This window comes from Mixophyes fleayi, chromosome 11, assembly GCF_038048845.1.
Source record: "Mixophyes fleayi isolate aMixFle1 chromosome 11, aMixFle1.hap1, whole genome shotgun sequence".
In the NCBI taxonomy this organism is placed as follows: domain Eukaryota; kingdom Metazoa; phylum Chordata; class Amphibia; order Anura; family Limnodynastidae; genus Mixophyes; species Mixophyes fleayi.
Window position 1 is genome coordinate 72359422 of NC_134412.1, and position 19376 is coordinate 72378797.

General features: G+C 41.3%; 1 protein-coding gene across 1 annotated transcript in view; it reads left to right on the forward strand.

Moving 5' to 3' along the window:
* Positions 1-19376, forward strand: part of NOC2L (NOC2 like nucleolar associated transcriptional repressor) — a 48897-nt gene that overhangs the window by 13452 nt on the left and 16069 nt on the right. Inside the window, exons 11-15 of the mRNA XM_075191627.1 lie at positions 3697-3836; positions 5931-6042; positions 11762-11875; positions 12595-12696; positions 16987-17130. Of these exons, the coding sequence (XP_075047728.1) occupies positions 3697-3836; positions 5931-6042; positions 11762-11875; positions 12595-12696; positions 16987-17130 (612 nt within the window). The remainder of the gene's footprint in view (positions 1-3696; positions 3837-5930; positions 6043-11761; positions 11876-12594; positions 12697-16986; positions 17131-19376) is intronic.

Consider the following 19376-nt stretch of genomic DNA (forward strand, 5'->3'; position numbering starts at 1 on the left):
TCTTCTTCTTCTACAGGGACCATTCCGACATCAAGACTTGCCTCGGCTGAATTTAACGGCATGGCTGTTGAAGCCAACCTTTGAAGGTCTAGCGGGTTCTCTCCACCAGTTGTGGACACCCTACTTCGTGCTAGAAAACCAGTCTCTGGTTCCTTGGGGCTTTATGCTTAAACTGAAGAGGTTTCAGGGATGTAGCAGTGGGGAGGGGTTTGTCAGCATGTTAATTAACAAGTTAACTAGTTAAGTGCCAATCTCCACTCCCCTCACACAACCCCATGGTAGCAGTGTCCCCCAGATGTAATCAGAAAAATGGATTTATCATGAGTATTAAAATCCTCTTAGTACATTATACAGAATGACAGCTAGAATCTGATTGGTTGCTATAGGCAACATCTCTAATTTTTCAAACTCACAGTTTAGTAAATATACCCCCAAGGCTGTTATTGACAGTGGGCATCTATTTGTGTTTGAAGTGGATATGATTCCCTAGCAACTTTTTAATATTTGTTTTAGTGACAAATGTTCATCCATTCATTTTTTCCTTCTACCTATTTATTCCGTCTGCAAGTATACCGTAAAATAAGGTCTTTATGATGGTGAATATTAGAGATGAGCGGGCTCGGATATCTGAAATCCGAGCCCACCTGAACGTTGCCGATCCGAGACGGATCCGAGACAGATCCGGGTATTCCAGCCAATTGCAAAACTGAAACCGAGGCTCTGAGTCATAATCCCGCTGTCGGATCTCGCGATACTCTGATCCTATAAATTCCCCGCTAGCCGCCGCCATCTTCACTTGGACATTGATCAGGATAGAGGGAGGTTGTGTTAGGTGGTCCTCTGTCCTGCTATATCTCGTGCTGTGCTGTGCTGTGCTATGCTGGGGAAATAACAATGCCCTTAGAAGGACACAGCACAGCACGAAAAATTTTAAAAAAAGTTATAAAAAAAAAAAATTATAAAAAAAAAAAGAAATTAAAAAAAAAATCCAAAAACAATCCTGCAGTATAAGTCCATTGGTACTGCAATATTACAAAGTTCACTGATTCTGCAGAATAGACTGGGAATTAGTGGAAATGATTGTTATTGAATGTTATTGAGGTTAATAATAGCGTAGGAGTGAAAATAAACCCAAAAACTTGATTTTAACACTTTTTATGTTTTTTTTTCAAAATAAATCCGAATCCAAAACCTTAAATCCGAACCAAAACCTTTCGTCAGGTGTTTTGCGAAACAAATCCAAACCCAAAACCTCAAGCAAATCCGAATCAAAAACACAAAACACGAGACACCAAAAGTGGCCGGTTCACATCCCTAGTGAATATATTTTAGCTGCGTTTGACCTATTACCGTGTTGAAAGTGATGATGAAGAGATTGGGTGCCAGCGCATGTTTGGACTTTTACCTGTAAATGCTCAGTAAACGTGACCCTGTCCTGCCTGGGAGCAGACCCTTTTCTTAGAGATAGGTAAAACTCCACAGTAACTATAGACTCCTGTAGAACAGGGCAATTGGTGGCCGAGTCACTGTGATCAGTGGTCCAATGCTTACTGTGCTTACCAAGCAGTCACTTAATTGTTTTCGTTTTAAACAGGGCAAACCCGAGTTGCAGGCGCAACTTTTTTTTTTTTTGTATTAATTTCTGGATACCCAATTGTATCTAATAATGCAGATAATTGTCTCTGGGTTAAAATGGTTTTGCAGCCAGCGAGATTGGGGGAAAGGTTATATAGTTATAGTTAGCTGCACATTGTATAATATAACTTAATTTGTACAAAGTAGGTAGCACTTATACAATCCTTGCGTGGCTGGTAGTAATAGCCACTTAATCACATAATCCAGGTAATGTAGGCAGGTGGCTGTGAGGTTTTCTTACTGTGGTATAATGGTATTAGGTTTTATGCTGTTGTAGCTGTCTGGATATGTGACTGATTCCTTTAATGATCTGGTTTAAAGATGATTGGATCTTACAGTCTCAGTAGACTGCTACATACACATCATGGGGTCATGTAAACTGTCTTAATTTTGTCCCTTTTTATCTGGTTAAATTAACTGTTTTAATTATTCTTATGTATCTTATGTATTTTAGGAACTTTAATTTTTTTGAAGTGAAAGATTTCTGTAATTAAAACTGGTGATACAATGCTGAGGTTCACTAAACTACTTACATGTGTTTAATGGCACTAGTGCAACCATAATTAAGGTTCTTTTAGTGCAATTTGTTCCCAAAAAGTAATTTTGTAGTATTCGCCAATATATGTAAATGTTCTTTATATGGGCATGCTCTGTAATTAAATACACTGATTAAAAAGGATACTAAGGGATTTGATGGAGAACAACGATCGGCTCCTGATGTCAACACCATATGACTTTGAATACCAAAATCAAGTTTAAGCAGTTTAAAATTTAAGCTTGTCCGGAAAAACTATAATTATTTGTAAAGCATTACATACAACATATGTGATGATGAGGATCGTTGTTCAACCAGTTTTTCTACTGTAGCTGAACAAATACAATCCACATTTTGATTCTATATGACAAGCCCCACAGTACTTTGATCAGTAGGCCAAGTTTGCCAGCCAATCAGAATGGCACTTTGTATGGTGAGCATTAGGATAGGGTAAGACTGAAAGGGGAGCGGCTTGCTGCATTCTAGGTTATTGATTCATATTTACCTCTATATTACATAAACTCTTGTATAAAGCTACACATACATTATTTGTTCTTGCAGTTTATGATACTCCCTGTCTGGCTATAGGATTTTATAGAGGAAACTCTTAATTGGATCGTGACAACCAAAGACTTCTCACTCAACAGCTCAGACAGCTTCAAATAAGCCAATTATTTTTTCCCCAGATTTGTGTCCTTTCAATGCAAACCCAAGCTGCTGGATGCAGAAATCCAGTCTCTATTCTGGGCACTTAGAACCCAGTATCTTCATGCAACCTCTTTCCACTGCGCGTTGTTTATAAATGTCGTGGGAAAGATGGCGGCCAGTACGTGGCACCATTGTTGCACACTTCCTCCCACTGTAGAAACATCGGGGCCTTGAGCCATTCTGTGTGGTTCTGGACCTTCCACAGCACGCGTTCAAATAAAGACGAAAGAGGCCACATCGCAGAGAGCTTACTGTATAATTATAGGATTTAGTTATTTAATTTTTTAGTTTAAAAAAAAAAAAAAAAAAGTATAGAAAATAATTCATACTGAGAACCCCAAGGTCTTTACAGTCTACCGTATTGTGCGCAATTATGTGTAGAGCTGATGAGTGCTCCCTGCTGGTTCTCACTCATTAGACTGGGGAATGAGGCACAAACACTCTGTACGTGGGTATCCTGCTGGCTCGTTAGCGGCTGATCTCTCGCTGTATGGAGGTCCCTCTGTACAAGGGGTTAATATTACGTTGCTAGGATGCAGATGAAAGGGTTATTCAGAATGTAAGCCCTTGCCGCGTCGGTGTAGTTAGGCAGCTAACACGGCTACATTATACCGCCCTATATACAGTAGCAATGTGTGTGCTCCTAGCTTTGCTGCATTTTACCTGTTCCATCTGTTTTGCAATGAATTTTGGCAATCTGCAGTATTCTGTAGGCTTCAGCTACCCTTTAATATCCAATGATGAACTGAATGTATATGTACCAAGTACAGCACCTGTTAGCTAATGCATTGTATAATGTATTCTTCCTTTCCGTACAGGGGGCTTATCAGTCCGTGTATAATTGGCAATACATTCACTGCTTGTATCTCTGGTGCCGGGTGCTGAGTACAATCCACCCCAGTGATGTGCTGGAGCCTCTCATTTATCCGCTGGTCCAGGTCATCACCGGATGTATCAGGTAGGAGTCACACCAATATTCCATTCATAGATTAAGTACTGTAGCTCTGACACCTGTACAGGTTGTCTGCCTGCCTCTGCCTGGAAGATATCACTCGCAGATTAATCACACAAATAGCATGTATTTTTGATGCCCCATTATTTTGTTTTAAACTCTGTATCCTCTTAATAAACAAGGCCGCTTCCAGGTTTGTGAAAGGTTCCATTCAGAAGGCCTTGACATATATCATGATACAACGGAACCATCCTCATATCCACAAATGGACATATGTATACAAATAGGTGTCCATGTGCAAAATACATTGTTCAACCAAGCTGCCAATAAATGGGGGGAGCTGTATTTAACATAACAAACTGGTCTCCTGCCCTCAATCTTTGAATATATGTTTAGCCTGTGCTTGTAATTACCCTGAGAGACGTACGCTGGCTGTACGTTTACATGCAGCTATCTCATCACTACCTTCCTGATACTGAACCATAAGCACAGTGATACATAAAAGTACCATACCCTCCATAAACACACATAGGTCTGATTGTCCTATTGTAAAATCTTATATCTATACGTCTGATTCTTCACTTGGTGATTGTGGTCGTTGATATGACAGTGGTACCAGTAAAAAGAGGAAAGTAAAGTCTGCCCTGATTCCATGGGTGGAATTCAATTGGCCACGTTACGGGTAAAAGTAACACGTCCTGTGCATTACCATTATTACGGTAATAATGCACTTTATTACCGTTATTACGGTAGTTTCATCGCAGGCTTTTTGCTCACAGCTCCCGGGTTAAAACTACCATAATAACGGTAACAGTTTTAACACCGCGCAAATTCGGGGGGAATTGAATTCCCCCCCCAATGGATGCCTGTGCTCACTCCCATTTGCAGTTAATGAAGATATTTTATATTGACAGTTTATTCTTATTTTTATTAACATTTTATCTCATTCTATAATGTATCAAAAAGTGACAGTAGTATAATTCAGAGCAATCCTTTCCAGGGATTTGTAAATAATGTGGCCACTTCTATGCTATAACAACATGGTCATGGGCTGAATACTATTAAAACAATTGTAATCTAAACATCTATGGAGACTGCGAAGACCCCAGAAAAGGGGAAAATAGTATATATAACAGTGCTATATTTGTATAGTGTAATATATTTTATTTCAATAGCAAACAATACAGTAGATATATTTATATATTGTCATTGTGGACAATGTATTGAAAATTTAATCTGTCTGATTTGGGGTAAATATGTAAAATGCATTACACCTTTTTTATGAATGTCTCGTTTTCAATAGTTGTGCACATGGAGCACATCCCTACATGTACCAGCAGGTGGCACCATTGTCCCAAGCCTCACACATTGTTGTTGCAGGGTTGTGCTAAGGATGAGCCAAGTTACTTATCTGGGAAACTGCTGCCCATACTTGATCACTCTTATAAACACTTTTATGAGGTGTTTGGCTGTTCAGCCAACGTGATGATGCATTCGATAAACTTTCCGTGTACAGTGCTGAATGCTGCAGTCACACGTTTTTTTGGAATTTTTTTTTTTTTGGCTGCATAGAGGACACAGGGCTTGATATGCTTTTTAATGCCATTGTACTTCTGTCAGTCTGAGGGACTAATGGAAAGAGAGGGTAAAACTGGCTGCTTTTCTGCATTCTTCATGGTTCTTAAAATAAAAAAAATAGTTACCGCCATTTAACGTAGAATATGTAAATCCTTTTATTTCATTTACTAAATCCCATAAAACGTGTAACCTGTGCCATTTATGGATATTTAAATGTGTCACACAGCAGCCCTAAGGCTGAAAGGGGTCAGTTGCTAGAGAAATACTTTTTTTCTTCTGTTGAATTTACTGATTTTAGAATTTACTGATTAGAACTCCTGAGACGTTGGTTAATACTGCAATGGTTGTGTGCAAGTTACAGTTTTGCAAAGAAACATCAGTGTCTTGTATACAAAGCTGTTCCTATCTTGCAAAATAATGACTAGAATTACAACAAAACGATAACCTCTTATTTTGGACATAGACGGCCATGAGACATATGAAGCTCTAGTGACATATTTTCCTTTTTGTTCTCTATGACAGGCTTGTCCCAACCATACGTTACTTCCCTCTGAGGATGCACTGCATACGAGCCCTGACGCTGCTGTCTGACAGCACCGGAGTCTTCATCCCCATTTTACCGTTTCTGCTGGAGGTATGTTATGTCACTGATACACGTCTTACCTCATTCACTGACACTTAGGCCAGTATTTATTCTATAGGGTGTTTTCATGTCTAGAGTCACATGCAGTATTACCTCTAGTTTTATACTACACTGTCTGCTCTTACCTGTAATTGTCAGTCCTCCTTTATGTGTATTACTTGTGGCCCAAAAGGGCAGTACAAATATCCGTTCTCTAAACTAAGGTGTATTAAATAGATCTCTACAAGTGTTCATTGTGTTCCGTATTAGTCCCTAACATGGGTGCTACCTAAGCTTTCTGTAATGAAGTGAGTAGGTTATACTAGGTCGAGAAGTAAAGTTTGATAAAGTTGCAGACAGAAGTCAGGGTAGCACTGAACAACGTGTTTTAATTTCATTTCTATAAAGTCTTAAGTTTTGGAGATTAAGTAGTTGAAGTACTATAACTACAGACATACCCCTACTTCATAATACAGCCTGTATCAGAAAACCATTGTAAAAGGGGAGTTGCATTTACATTTCACTTGGTATGCTCCATTTATTTAATTTATGTACTTGAGACAGGTTTTTACAAACATCCCTGGCTGACAGGCCTAGGACCTATTGATAGTCCAACTTTCCACTTGCCGATGTGAGGATGCCTCCCACCTCTCTAGGGATTGGAAAGGCATCGCTCCAAGTGTTGTAGAATAACGGCTTCTATATACCAGGAGGTTTATCAACAGAGCAGTAGATTTGTGCAACATTGACCATGATGGTTGGTAAGCACCATCTCAACCAGCCGGCATCAATATTGCGACATTACCTCCTGTGATAAATCTCCAGCTAATCCTAGTGGAGGAGCAGAAATCTGTTTTCTGTGTGTGCTGGTTTAGTGCACCCACCCTTCTGTTTTCCCTCTTGGTCAGCATCTGTAGTTTCCTTACTCCCAAGTTAGTTAGTTTTTCCACTGAGCACTCCTTCCATCTGATGTCTGGCCTGGCTCTCCAGACCTGACCCCGACGGTGCATAAGGGGATGAGGTTTGGGTTGATGGATTATTAATGTTCTTGGCTTCAGTGTAGTTTTTGGTAGCGAAGGGGGTGAAGATGGGAAGCACCGGAGGTTTATGCTGCTGTGTGATGCGGAGTCTGTCCCACAGCCAAGATGTTTCTAAGCGTACGGAAATACTTGTACAGCTGCTAGCCTCTGTCCAGGCCACATCCTCTTCTCTCCTGCCAGCTTCACTTCCACGGTCCATCCCTTTACCCTTACTGCCGGCCTGCTGCCTCCTGTGCACTTCCGCCGGGCACTCCGCATATGGTCACTGGATCATGGCTCTCCGTAGTCCTCTTAAGGAGATCACTATGTTGGAAAACCTAGAGCAAAGCCTATTTAAAGGGGGATTCCACCTTATGACATGTACATCCTCTTCAGTAGCTTTTACTAACTACAATGCTTCCATTTTTGGCTTCCCGTTTACAGCCATGTATTTATATCTGGAAGTTTTGATTTATTTTTTTTGTGCCCATTGATATGATGCATAACTGCTTTCTGTTATATCACAAGTAGAGAACACAACAAATCTGCATCAAATCCTTGGACTACAAAAATAAACTCCTCTGTTATAAAGCCATGGCTGAACAGCACAGGCGGAAAATAAAGCAATGATTACTTTTAAGTATAATTTTGCTAATACCCACCCAGCAGGAAGGAGCGGGCGGTGGTGTTTAGTGGGAGGCAGGTGGGCGCTGCATTTTGTATATCCTGTACTTGTCTTCTGCTGGCATTGGTGCACCAGCCTCTGTTCTACACTAGCTGAGCCAAATCTTCTCATTAGAACCATTTAATCCTTGGCTAAGGGAGGAGCCGTCAGGGCATTGTATCTCTATCTTGCAGACTGGCTTATGAAGACAGCTGATCATTTAGATTGTGGCAGGTGTACTGAAGACTGTCTTGTATTAGGAAGCTAGGCTGGCTGACAGCAGCCAGATGTACCAGTCTGTTAGCCTGGCAACCTATTGCCTATTGGCTGTTTGTCCGATCCTGCAAGGACATGATAAAGCATAAACACCCGCTGTCTGGTGACTTGGTGGATGAGGGGTATTACATACTATTCCGTCTTAATATGTGTGACTTATATTGATTAATTACAGGCATCTTGTAGGTGAGAAATAAAGACAAAAATAAGTTATCATACATGGTGTAATCGCTGCTTCATCTCATGTTGTAAGTACAATAATTTCATCCGTCTGTCTTTGGTGTAACAGCCGGGCAGTTCTCCCTTTCATCTCTTTTGCTGCAAAGTTTTAAGTAAAAGTTATCCTATTGATATGGTGGCGTCTGTGTTGGGATATTCTGCATTCTAGTGACTGTTGGTTCAGCCAATACAATGTCTCCGTCTTTGAATTCCACATGGTGAATAGTTTCTCGCTCTGAACGTCTAATGTCGATAAGGAATCCTGTCACTATCATGTAACGTTTCCTGATTCATTCATGCATAAAAATGATAACGCTATCCATTTGTTTGATACAGGTTTGTACTTTAATTATGCATCAGTGTCTGATTTGTGATTTCTGGACGTTTTATTTCTAGTGTAAGTGACTTTCCGTGTTGGTAAGATAAGAGGGAGACATTTATCTGGTATTTTATTTAGTGTCAGAAGAGTTTCTTTCTCTTTTGATCGTAAGGGTCAGAAATCTGGTTTGCCAGCGACTACATCACGATTGTCAACCCGGAATTCCTGAGGCCACTAGTAATCCATGTGGCCAGCGGTTTTGTTGTAATTTAGATTTTGTCATGACTACTTGCAAAGCACTGACGTGGGCCATGTTTTCTTTACACTGAAAGAATCCTGTCCGTTTTTTTTCCCCCTGTGTATTTGGGTTTAGTTGGATCTTGGTGAACTCATAAACTAAATATTGGTTCAACTCAACAAATAGCTGCCCCCACGCTATAGTAGCCAATGGATCCAGTTTAAATGTCACCGATCACCTGCTTTGAAAATATATTGCATCCTATTATCCTATTTTACATCCGAGAATGCTTAAGCCATTAAGACTTCACTTAATTACATATATTATTTTTTGGAAGAAATTGGATGTTGCGCCTAGTTTGCGGTATTGGGAATAGAGTAGATGGAGAAAGCAGGAGCGCTTTAATCTGTCCGAGACACCTGAGGTTGTAAAGTCTGCGCAGTGAGTGTGCCCTTTTGCAAGCAGACGGGAGGTTTAAAGATTCCCTTCACTAATGGTTTTACAAGAACCATTTTCTAATTAAATGATTGAATTCACAGTGGAAACCTCTTACAGAAGCACCTAACAGGAAGCGTATTGGAAAATGGCTCAGTGTTTAAACAGGCATATCACTAATATGCTTTAACCCTTTCACTTCAATATGTATGGTTAAGTTCATTGAGCTGTGTTTGTTGTGTAGGGCAGATCTGGCCTAATTTATTGTTCGTAAAGTTGTTTAGTCCAAGTGGAGATGGATCTGTAATAAACTGAAGTGTAATTGTGGTATGTTCCCATCTCCATTTAAAAATAAGACTGTTTTAAAGTGGTTTTGATATTGTACTGAAAGTTAAACATAGTGTCACAGCATTTGATTCTAACCCCAAACGCCTTAAGACATTTAAATCTCTTCTCAATCCTCCCACCCCAAACCCTCCGACTACCATCGATGCCCAGGATCTTGCTTCCTACTTCAAGGACATGATTGATAAGATCAGACTTGAAATGGTATCATCTCCCTAGGCTAGCAATCGGCTCAATTCCTTCCCAGCACCCTCTGACACCCACTCAGCATTTGATCCCACAAATGAAGAGGAAGTTTCTACTCTCATCTTCCTACTCTACCTCCTGTCCTCTTGATCCTATACCCTCACAAATTGGTAGGTCCCTGTCTCATGTGCTCATTCCACCTCTAACTAAAATCTGTAATCGATCTCTCTCTACTGGTATCTTTCCATCACTATTCAAGCAAGCAGTGATTACTCCTATTCTAAAAAAATAAAATTCTGACCCAAACTCTCTCTCAAATTAGCGCCCCTTCTCTCAGCTCCAATGCCCCTCCAAACTTCTCAAGCGAATTTCTTACACTCGCCCCACACATTTCCTTTCTGCAAACAACCTGTTGGATCCTCTTCAATGAGGCTTTCGCTCTCAACACTCTACAGAGACTGCGCTGACCAAGGTTGTCAATGATCTGACCACGGCTAAAACTAAAGGTGATTACTCTCTTCTAATTCTCCTGGATCTCTCGGCTGCATCTGACACTGATGAGCACTCTCACCTCATACAGATGCTACAATCCCTAGGTCTTGAAGGCACTGCCCTATCCTGGTTCTCATCCTACCTATCTAATCTCTGTCAGTGTTAATTTCTCTGGATCCTCCTCTGCTCAGTTTCCTTTATCAGTTGGTGTACCACAAGGCTCAGACCTACGTCCTCTGCTATTCTCTATCTAAACCACTTCTCTAGGAAAACTAATAAGCTCCTTTGGATTTCAGTATCCTCTCTATGCAGATGATATACAAATTTATCTCTCTCATCACATCATCCCATTCTCGATTACAGGACTTTTTTCGGGCTGCACCCACTTTATGGATTTCCCTCCCTCGCACCACAAGACTTTCCTCTAGCCTTCAAGCGTGCTCTGAAAACCTACCTCTTCAGACAAGCTTATAATATTCCTCTACCACCCTCCTATTCTCCCTAGGTTACCCTATTACCACCCTCTACACAGCTAACACAAGACAACAACCCTCTAACCAACATAGTTTTGTGACTGAGCATACAGCCCACTAAATACTTTGTAACGTTTGCATTCTAGCTGGACAAATATTCAATATGATGTAGCTTACCCTTGTGTATCAAACCATTGTCCCATCGATTGTAAGCTTGCGAGCAGGACCCTCTTACCTCTCTGTCTGTATGTATTACCTAGTATTGTTTTATTACTGTTTGTTCCCAATTGTAAAGAGCTTAAGGAATCTGCTGACGCTAAATAAATGATGATGATACCTGTGATTAATGTTTATGGGCCCTGAGGAATTGGTGGCGCTATATAAATAAATGCTGATGATATACCAGGTATGAGTGGACATTGAAGATGGAAGACTACATAGGTTTATATACAGTGTTGTGAAAATATTTACCCCATGACTTTTCATCTCGCAGCCTAGAATGTTGTATTTTCTAGAATGTGAATGTTTATTTGGTAGTCACTCATTTATCTTCAGAGTTCTCCTAAAATAAATAGTAGTCCTCCTACTCCCCCCAAAAAGAATAATATTTATTATTTAGTATATTAATTTCTATCTTTTAAGAAGAATGAATCCAGTCTAATTAACTTTGAACACCGCAATGAAGTAATATTTGCAAATATCTCGTAGCAAAATTGCCCAAGTTGGATCAGGTTAGTTGGGCAGCGGCGATGGACAGCAAGTTTGAGGTCCTGTCAGAGATTGTTAATGGGATTACGGCCAGAACTCTGCCCAGGGAACAGGTTTTTTGTCCATAATAGATGGACTCCCTTCAAAGTCACTATAATGTTATAAGGGCACATTAGTCAATACTAATCTTCTGCGGTCACCTGTCCTACAAGACGGCCCACCTACAACCGTAAACATGAATATTAGACCGTCGGCTCATTGTGCAGCTATGCTGTAGTCTTGTTGTGTTGTGCTTCTCATGACAGTACGTGTTTTTTTATTTAATCATTAGGACTTCTATGTTTTATTTTCTTGCAGGTTTTCCAGCAGGTGAATTTTGACAAAAGACCAGGGAGGATCAGTGTAAAACCCATTAACTTTGCCGTGATCCTAAAATTGTCCAACGCCAACCTGCAGGAGAAAGTTTTCCGGGTAAAGACCTATGTATCTTTTTATGTGTTGTCTTGGCATGTGCTTTAATTGTTGAATTAAAAGAAGATGACATTGTCTTTAATAAATGCATGGTGTGAAACATACAGGATAGGACATAGAAGTGTCGTACTTGTGAGCCTATAATGTGATGTATCTTTATTTACTTATACGGGCTAATGTGTCTTAGGTGCCTCTCACTGGGGGTGTCCGGGGCTATTCCTGTACTGAGCTGAATAGAATATCTTGTTTGAATGGCAGAATTGTAAAGGTGCTAGAAGCCAGTGCAGGAAATGACACGCTCTAATCCACTATTATTATTATTGTCTGTCAGCATTTAGTTTCCTGTCCTGTTTTGAGCGCCTATTGACTGCTGGCAGTCTGGAGGCAAATGAGGTGCTATAGGTCTGTAGTGACAGAGGCTTGATAGCAACTTCAAAACCTGGCGGGAGTACAATGGTACCACTAGTAACAGGTTTCTATATTGTACACTGGCCACGGTGGACTGTGCAGTGTACGTATCTGGCACTGGCTATCTATATTTTAGGCAGCAGTCAATTGAATTTGTACTGTCTATAAGACATCAGATAGTGGCTTCTGAATTAATATTACTGTTCTGTAGCTCCATTCCTCGTCTTTCGGGGGAGAGGGTGATTCATTTACGACTCTAGAGCTCACGGTAATCTTTAGTAGAAATGTTGGATGTACTTTCTTGTCTGCAGGATGGACTCATCGATCAGATCTATGACCTGACACTGGAATATCTGCACAGCCAGGCTCACTTCATTGGGTTTCCTGAACTGGCGCTTCCATGTATTATACAGGTATGATAGATCCATGCATATGTACTATACATAGAAGAAGTGATCATACTACAACTCTACTTTGTAATAAGCTGTACAGTAGTTTATAGTAGCCCCTCAACCTCCCTTTCATAGATTGCTTTAAGAAAAAAAAAAAAAATTGAAATGCTATTTCTTGACTATTTGTGAGGGGTGATATCGTAGATGTTGAAGGTTCTTGGGAACGCTAGGGCACAGAACAGCTTTGGGTAATCATGTTCTAGTCATAGCACATTTCTGTCTGTATATCAGTATGTATGGGCATGAGTCATGAACATCATTGATTTTTTTTTTTTAAGTTAATATGGTGGAAACGATTCCCATTACAGTTTTCCTGAAACAGTATGTTCTGTGCTGTGATTTGGCTTTTTCATTAATATTCCCACGACTAACTGGCAAACACACTACAAATGCTTTAATTAAAAGCGAGTTTTCTCGTGCTCCGTTCTGTGATGTTACGTGGGAAAGACTGTGATTAAATCTCTCCCCTCTGCTGGCTAGCAATCAGCAGCCAACCTGTCGTATAAAATCCCTGACCAGTATGTGATGAAACCGCTCTTCCCCGGTCACACAGGCCACACTTCCAGTGCAGATATACAGGCATGAGCCTGGGCCGTGCTGGATGCTATATATTTATTGTAGCCTATTAAGAGGCAGATTAACCGGCCATGTGAAGGTTCCACGATATATCCCAGGTGCACAATGGCATTTCTCCGTCAATCATCTTAGCCTTGTATAACGCCATGCCGCTGCGGCTTGTGGCGTAAGTACATGAGCTGTATTCTGTTACTTGAGTTCTGTGCATAATACAAAGCATAGACTTCTCTGTGCAGGGAGAGCAATCTGTTCCATCCCCCTGGTTCTGTCTGTGTCATTTCCCCATAAATCACTGTAACCAACTTTGCTGTAACCTTGGGCTGTCTGACTTGTTTGCCCAGCTGTGAACCTGGCTATGGAAGCTCTGCTGCGCACTGTTCAGAACCAAAGTCTACCTTCTCTGTAATATATGTACAGGGAAAAAAGGTTTATCAGAAGCTACACAGAGATGTTGTTTGTATAAACTTTATACAGAGCCGTGTCTGCACCTCTTCCGCTTTGACCGGAGCCTCACGTCATTACTCTGCCGTTGAGGACCTGCACCTAGCACTTATCAGTCTGTTTGCCTGCATTCACCTCCTGACATGACATTGCCCCGTCACATGCAGCCCTGTCCTCACGGACACAATCACACGTGGGCAGAGGTCACTGCCCCCCATGTGATCAGCACATTTATCTCCTGCTGCCCTGACCGTTCCATCCATCTGATTGGCTAATAAGCGTACACATGGACGAGCAGGAAATGCAGATTAAATACAATATAGTGCTCGAACCCCTATTCAAATGCACATTAATAAGTTTCCTTTCCTCAGTCAGTCTGGATTATCATTCAGAAACACCCCCCTGAGGGCTACACACAAAGGCAGCCATTTTGTGTACAAGGGACTGGTGCAATTTGAGGTTTTCGACACGTAACGCAGAGTTAAATCTATTACCGTTATTTTACCCTTGATTTCTCCTCACGGCTCCCTGAGCTGCAAGCAAAAACCAGTGTTAAAATGACGGTATTAAAGGTAATAATGTGCACTTTTACCGTAATATCGGTAATGGTCCGCAGGCCGCGTTACTTTTGGCAGTAACACGGCCAATTGAATTTCCCCCTTTATGTCACTACTCTTGTGTATATGAGTGACTGTTATTGTACTTTGCTAATAGCCATTTTAGCATCTGAAAGTCTCGTGCTGTGTTATTTAAAGGATTCACAGACAGGAAGTCCGGTGTGCAAAGGATAAAAAATTCCCTCTCCCTTGCTTTTTGGTTTGGTAGAGCTTGCCGTATTGGTTTTGTTAAGATTATTTCCATGATTAAGGTATAATTTCTTCTAAAGTTAATACATAGTTAAGCAGGTGTTTATACTAATTTGACCATAGGGGGCAGTGTTCCATTGGTGGGTATGAATAAGTAGCTTTATATCAGTCGGTATCATGAATACATGTGCAGAGAACAGTGCTTCTTTCTTTGTGACATAACACATTTTCTATAAAATAACCATACTGGTGTTTTTGCTATTGCTTTCTCTTTTTTATAGCTATTTAATCGGGTAAAGGAATAAATGGGCAATGTGCTCCTAGTTCCTTGATGGAATAAGATTTCTTTTGCACGCATTAAGGCTGTAGCAAATAAACCTGCAGCGAACACCCACGGAGCGGGAGAGGTGTGTGTCCGTACGTACGTGGCTTACGTGGGTGTTAGTCAGTATGTAACCTTAGAGAGAACAGTGTGTGTGTGTGAGCATCTCTGGCAGCCTGACAGCATCTATCCTGATAATCGCCGGCTGGCGCGGCTTTCGGGTGAAGCACTCTCTGTCTCTGTGACATGCACTCTTCCCCCCCGTGCTGGGAGAGAGAGGCGGCAGAGTTGTTTTGGCAGACTGCAAATCCCAGCTCCGGAGCGGCGTGTAGCTATTAGTCTCCCTTTATTAACTATTTACTGGCAGACATTCCAACCTTGGCAGAACGTCGGCAGCCTCAGCATCCTGCGCCTGTCAAGCAGCTCTGGGGTTACAGGCCGCGGTTTGGATGCATGTCAGTGATCAGTTTTCTTGTTGGGAGGCAGCAAGCACTCCCAGCATTTCTATTTTCAGCCTGCAGCTGCGAGGGATTCAGGATGTTTTAGTAACTGCGGGTCAATCATCCCATATTAATTATTGTGAAGTTTGCCAAACAATCAGCCTGACTTTCTCATCACAAGATATCTCTTTATTCACCATTCTATGGCTTTGCGAAGTCTCATTTCTCTAAGGCAAGTTGCTGTGAAATGTTAGTTAATGCCTTCGGTAAGGAATAAAATACGGCTTTATTGCGTCTTTTGTCTTACACACAGCGTATAACTGTTTTGTGGGGGTTTTTTGTTTGCTGCGGGTTTTTAATGCTTTCCGCTTTTTTTCCCTAAACTTAAGGCCGGCTGGCACCTAAAATGGAATTTTTAATTTCCCATTTGGCCTGGGCTATATACTCTGCAGACTTTGGAAATGGGATAGGCACATATTGCTGTGCAAGGAGAGCCAGATGTAATGCACTGCAGGTCACACACAAGCAGATTAGGCTGGCCGTGCGCTCTCAGCTGACGTTAGCAGGGAAATTTGGAAACCTGCCCCCTCGTTCCCCACCTTCTTTCATGCGTCATCCCTTAGACCACACGTTGACACGTAGGAGACCCCCAGGCTGTCTGCGGCTCAGGGTTCTGTTAGCAGTTTCCCTCCCCTATCCCTGCCTGATCCCAGATGTGTATGCACACAACTCCAAGAGGGGAGCTGGGAACAGAGCCTGCAGTCTCCTGCCAGAGGGGTTCCTCTCAGCGCGACTGCAGATGTGCAAACAGCCGCTCTGTGCTTTGTGGTACTGCGGCCTTAGGATATGTATCCAGGTGGGCGTTTCGCCAGGGTTTACAGAGAAGCTAAACTAGCTAAAGCATTTTCATTTGTATTTTTATGTTATAAAGGTTGCAGGTTTTATTTTTCCTTTCTGGGGGTGGGGTGGTTGTCATATTTGACTTAGAATTTTCCAAATCCTCCAACTGATAAAAACACATTTATCACACACATCTCTCTCTATTGTGCACACATCTCCATCACACACATGTATAACGTTTATAACAGAGGGAGGAAATGATGATCTGAGGGAGGTGAGGGAAAGTCCAGATCAAAAAAACTATCATGACACATAATTAGCACTTTAGGTCATCATAAATGAACAATTATTGTGGGGTTTTAGAGATTACTTAAGAAGGACGTAAAACTGGCCATTGAAATTCAGCCGAGGGTCCCACGTCTGTTGGCATCTAGATTTTGGTGTGGTAAAGTACACCAATCGCATATGCACAGTGAAGGCAGCCATTTTGTGGAACAAATCCGTAGGCACGATTTTGCAGTTTATTTACTTCGAACTAGCAACATTGCTGAGGTAAAAAATCTCTAATGTCATTGGTTCCCAGTGAATTCATAAGTTGTCTTTTCATGAATATTGGTTCAGCTCACAAAATGGCGTCCTCCGCTGTGTACGTGACGGGTAAACGTCTGCTGTTCCATGTCTCTGTATTATATTGTGTTTACGCACTATACCCATAACTACTTCACACTGAGCACATGTACAATTAATTACTGCCAGTGTCTTCTGTTGGCAAACCCTAATGGTCTTCATTTTTTTCTGTCTGCTTTTCTCCTTTTTGCCCTTGCAGCTGAAATCTTTCCTGAAAGAATGTAAAGTTTCCAATTACTGCAAGCCGATGCGCCAGCTGGTGGAGAAGATCCAAGAGAATTCGTCCTACATAACTAGCAAGAGGCAGAAGTGCGCCTTTGGGGTGTCTGACAGAGATGCTGTGGTAAGTAGAGTTTTGGGACATTGTATATTCCATAAGCCGTGCACACTCCCAGAATGCATTGCAATATTGAGTCTCGTGTTGTGAAATTCTATTCTGAATATTCCGTCAGAGGGGCATATATTGTCATTCTATAAGTGTATCAGACTGTCTAATCCCATTTTATGAAAAATTCATGGCAAATAATACATTTTTTGAAAAGTTAAAGGATAAATAAAGACACTATTTGTGTGTGTGTGTATGTATGTATGTATATATATATATATATATATATATATATATATATATATATATATATATATATATATATAATGTGTAATTCTAAGCAGAATAATATGCATGAATTAACTGCAATATCTCCACCATGCTACTAGCATGTCGGTGCTACGTTAGCTATACAAGCAGCCAGTGACTGACAGCTAGGTAGGCTTAGTTTGCAGCAATGCACAGTGTCATACACAGCAACAGAGCTAGGGATGTCCCAGAAATGCAGTTTCAGCTTTTTGACCTCTATCCGATCCTATACAGATTTGGGAGGGGCTTCAGCTGTCTAATAGAGTGGAGAGGTAAAATCTTAAACACAGTTACTGTTGAATTTCAGGTTAATACTAAACAATGTATTTTAGGTTCATTTATTCATATCTAAAAAGTAGTATCTTGATTTGTAATAACCGTTTAGTGAATTCACATAACATGATTAAAACTTGGTAATTACCATAAAAATACAATGGAATATTCATTTGTCCACCAAGAAACTGCAATGAATAACACAAATAATTTTCGGCATGTGTTACCACATTCATTGTCCGCCTCGTTGCTGAGTTCCTGGAATATGGGGCAGGGACTGATGTTAATAAGTTCTCTGTACAGCGCTTCGGAATTAGTGGCAGTATATAAATAAATAGTTGATTATGATGATTCTATGCCACAATTACATATAAGTAGAAGCACTTATCATGGAATAAGTGCAAAGGAGCTTTGGACCAGTCAGACTCCTATAAGAATTACTGGCCTTACTAGACTATATCCAGGTTAGAGACAGTCATGGGGCAGGGTCACTGGAGCTTAGTGGATGTGTGCATGGGATTTGTTCCTGAACCCCACCAGCAGGCTTGGCACACTTAAGAGTTTACTCACTATCCTGTGCTGTTTGGATATTCCTTGATGTCAGCAGAAGCCCCACGGTTAGTGCGTGTCAGACACCTCGCATCTCCAGCCAGCTGATTACCTCCGTTACTGCATCAAATGTCACTTCCATTCTGCATCTTCTGATCACTGTGTTACCTGCTGCTTGGAGTAACCCCAAGGAAAGGAAGAAGCATCACATACAGTGTTGACCGTAGTACATCAAATTAATTCTTTGTCTACTGCTCATTGTAATCTTGGTGTACGCCTGTTTTCTCCAAGCGTGCCTTAAGTGTGTGCACATATTTTGTCTATTACATTCTGTCGATGTTTTCCGTCCTCCTGCTATTACAAATGTGATATGTTCTAACACCCTGGGTAGTTGTCCCTTATTCTATATTGAACCCCATAATAACGTACTGAGACTGATGGCACTAGGTGCCATTGGTAAGGGCAAGTGTCCTATGGTCATGTGATGTTATCATATTCTGATATATTACATGTGAAATAAATAACTGTTTAGTACAGAAGATATCTGCAATACGTTAACCCTGATGACATTAAATAACGTACAATAAGTGTCCCTATCCTATATCTGTGGTATTAGAACCGGATCATGACCTTCTGCCTCTTGGAACACTAATTGTCGTGACTCCCCCTCCCCAGCTCCGGACCCCCTTGTTGCTGGAAGGACCTCCCATGCATTGCAGTGCAGTACATTGCAGGCACCTCTGTCTCCAAAGGGAGCAGATAAATCTTGATAATTAGCATTGTGTTGTTTGCTGGCTGACGGAGCCCGATCTCCTCTGCAACCCTAGAACAGCACGCACGGATGTAATGCCTTCATAAATATTTTAATGGCAGACTGCTGGTAATATAAATCAGGGGCTGGAAGTGCCAGAAGCAGTCCACAGACACTCTGGCACCACCTCGCAGGGACAGAGGCAATGGGAAAGTGTCAGATCAGAGACACACACGTGTTGTGGTCTCTGCAGCAGGATGAAGCAGTGCTGGGGGATTGCAGGTGGTGCCACTAGCTTTACAGCAGGACATGTTTGGTCTGTATGGGGGTGGGGAATAGCTGTAGAATTTAGATGCCGGGGGTCTTTGTTCTCCGCATAAAG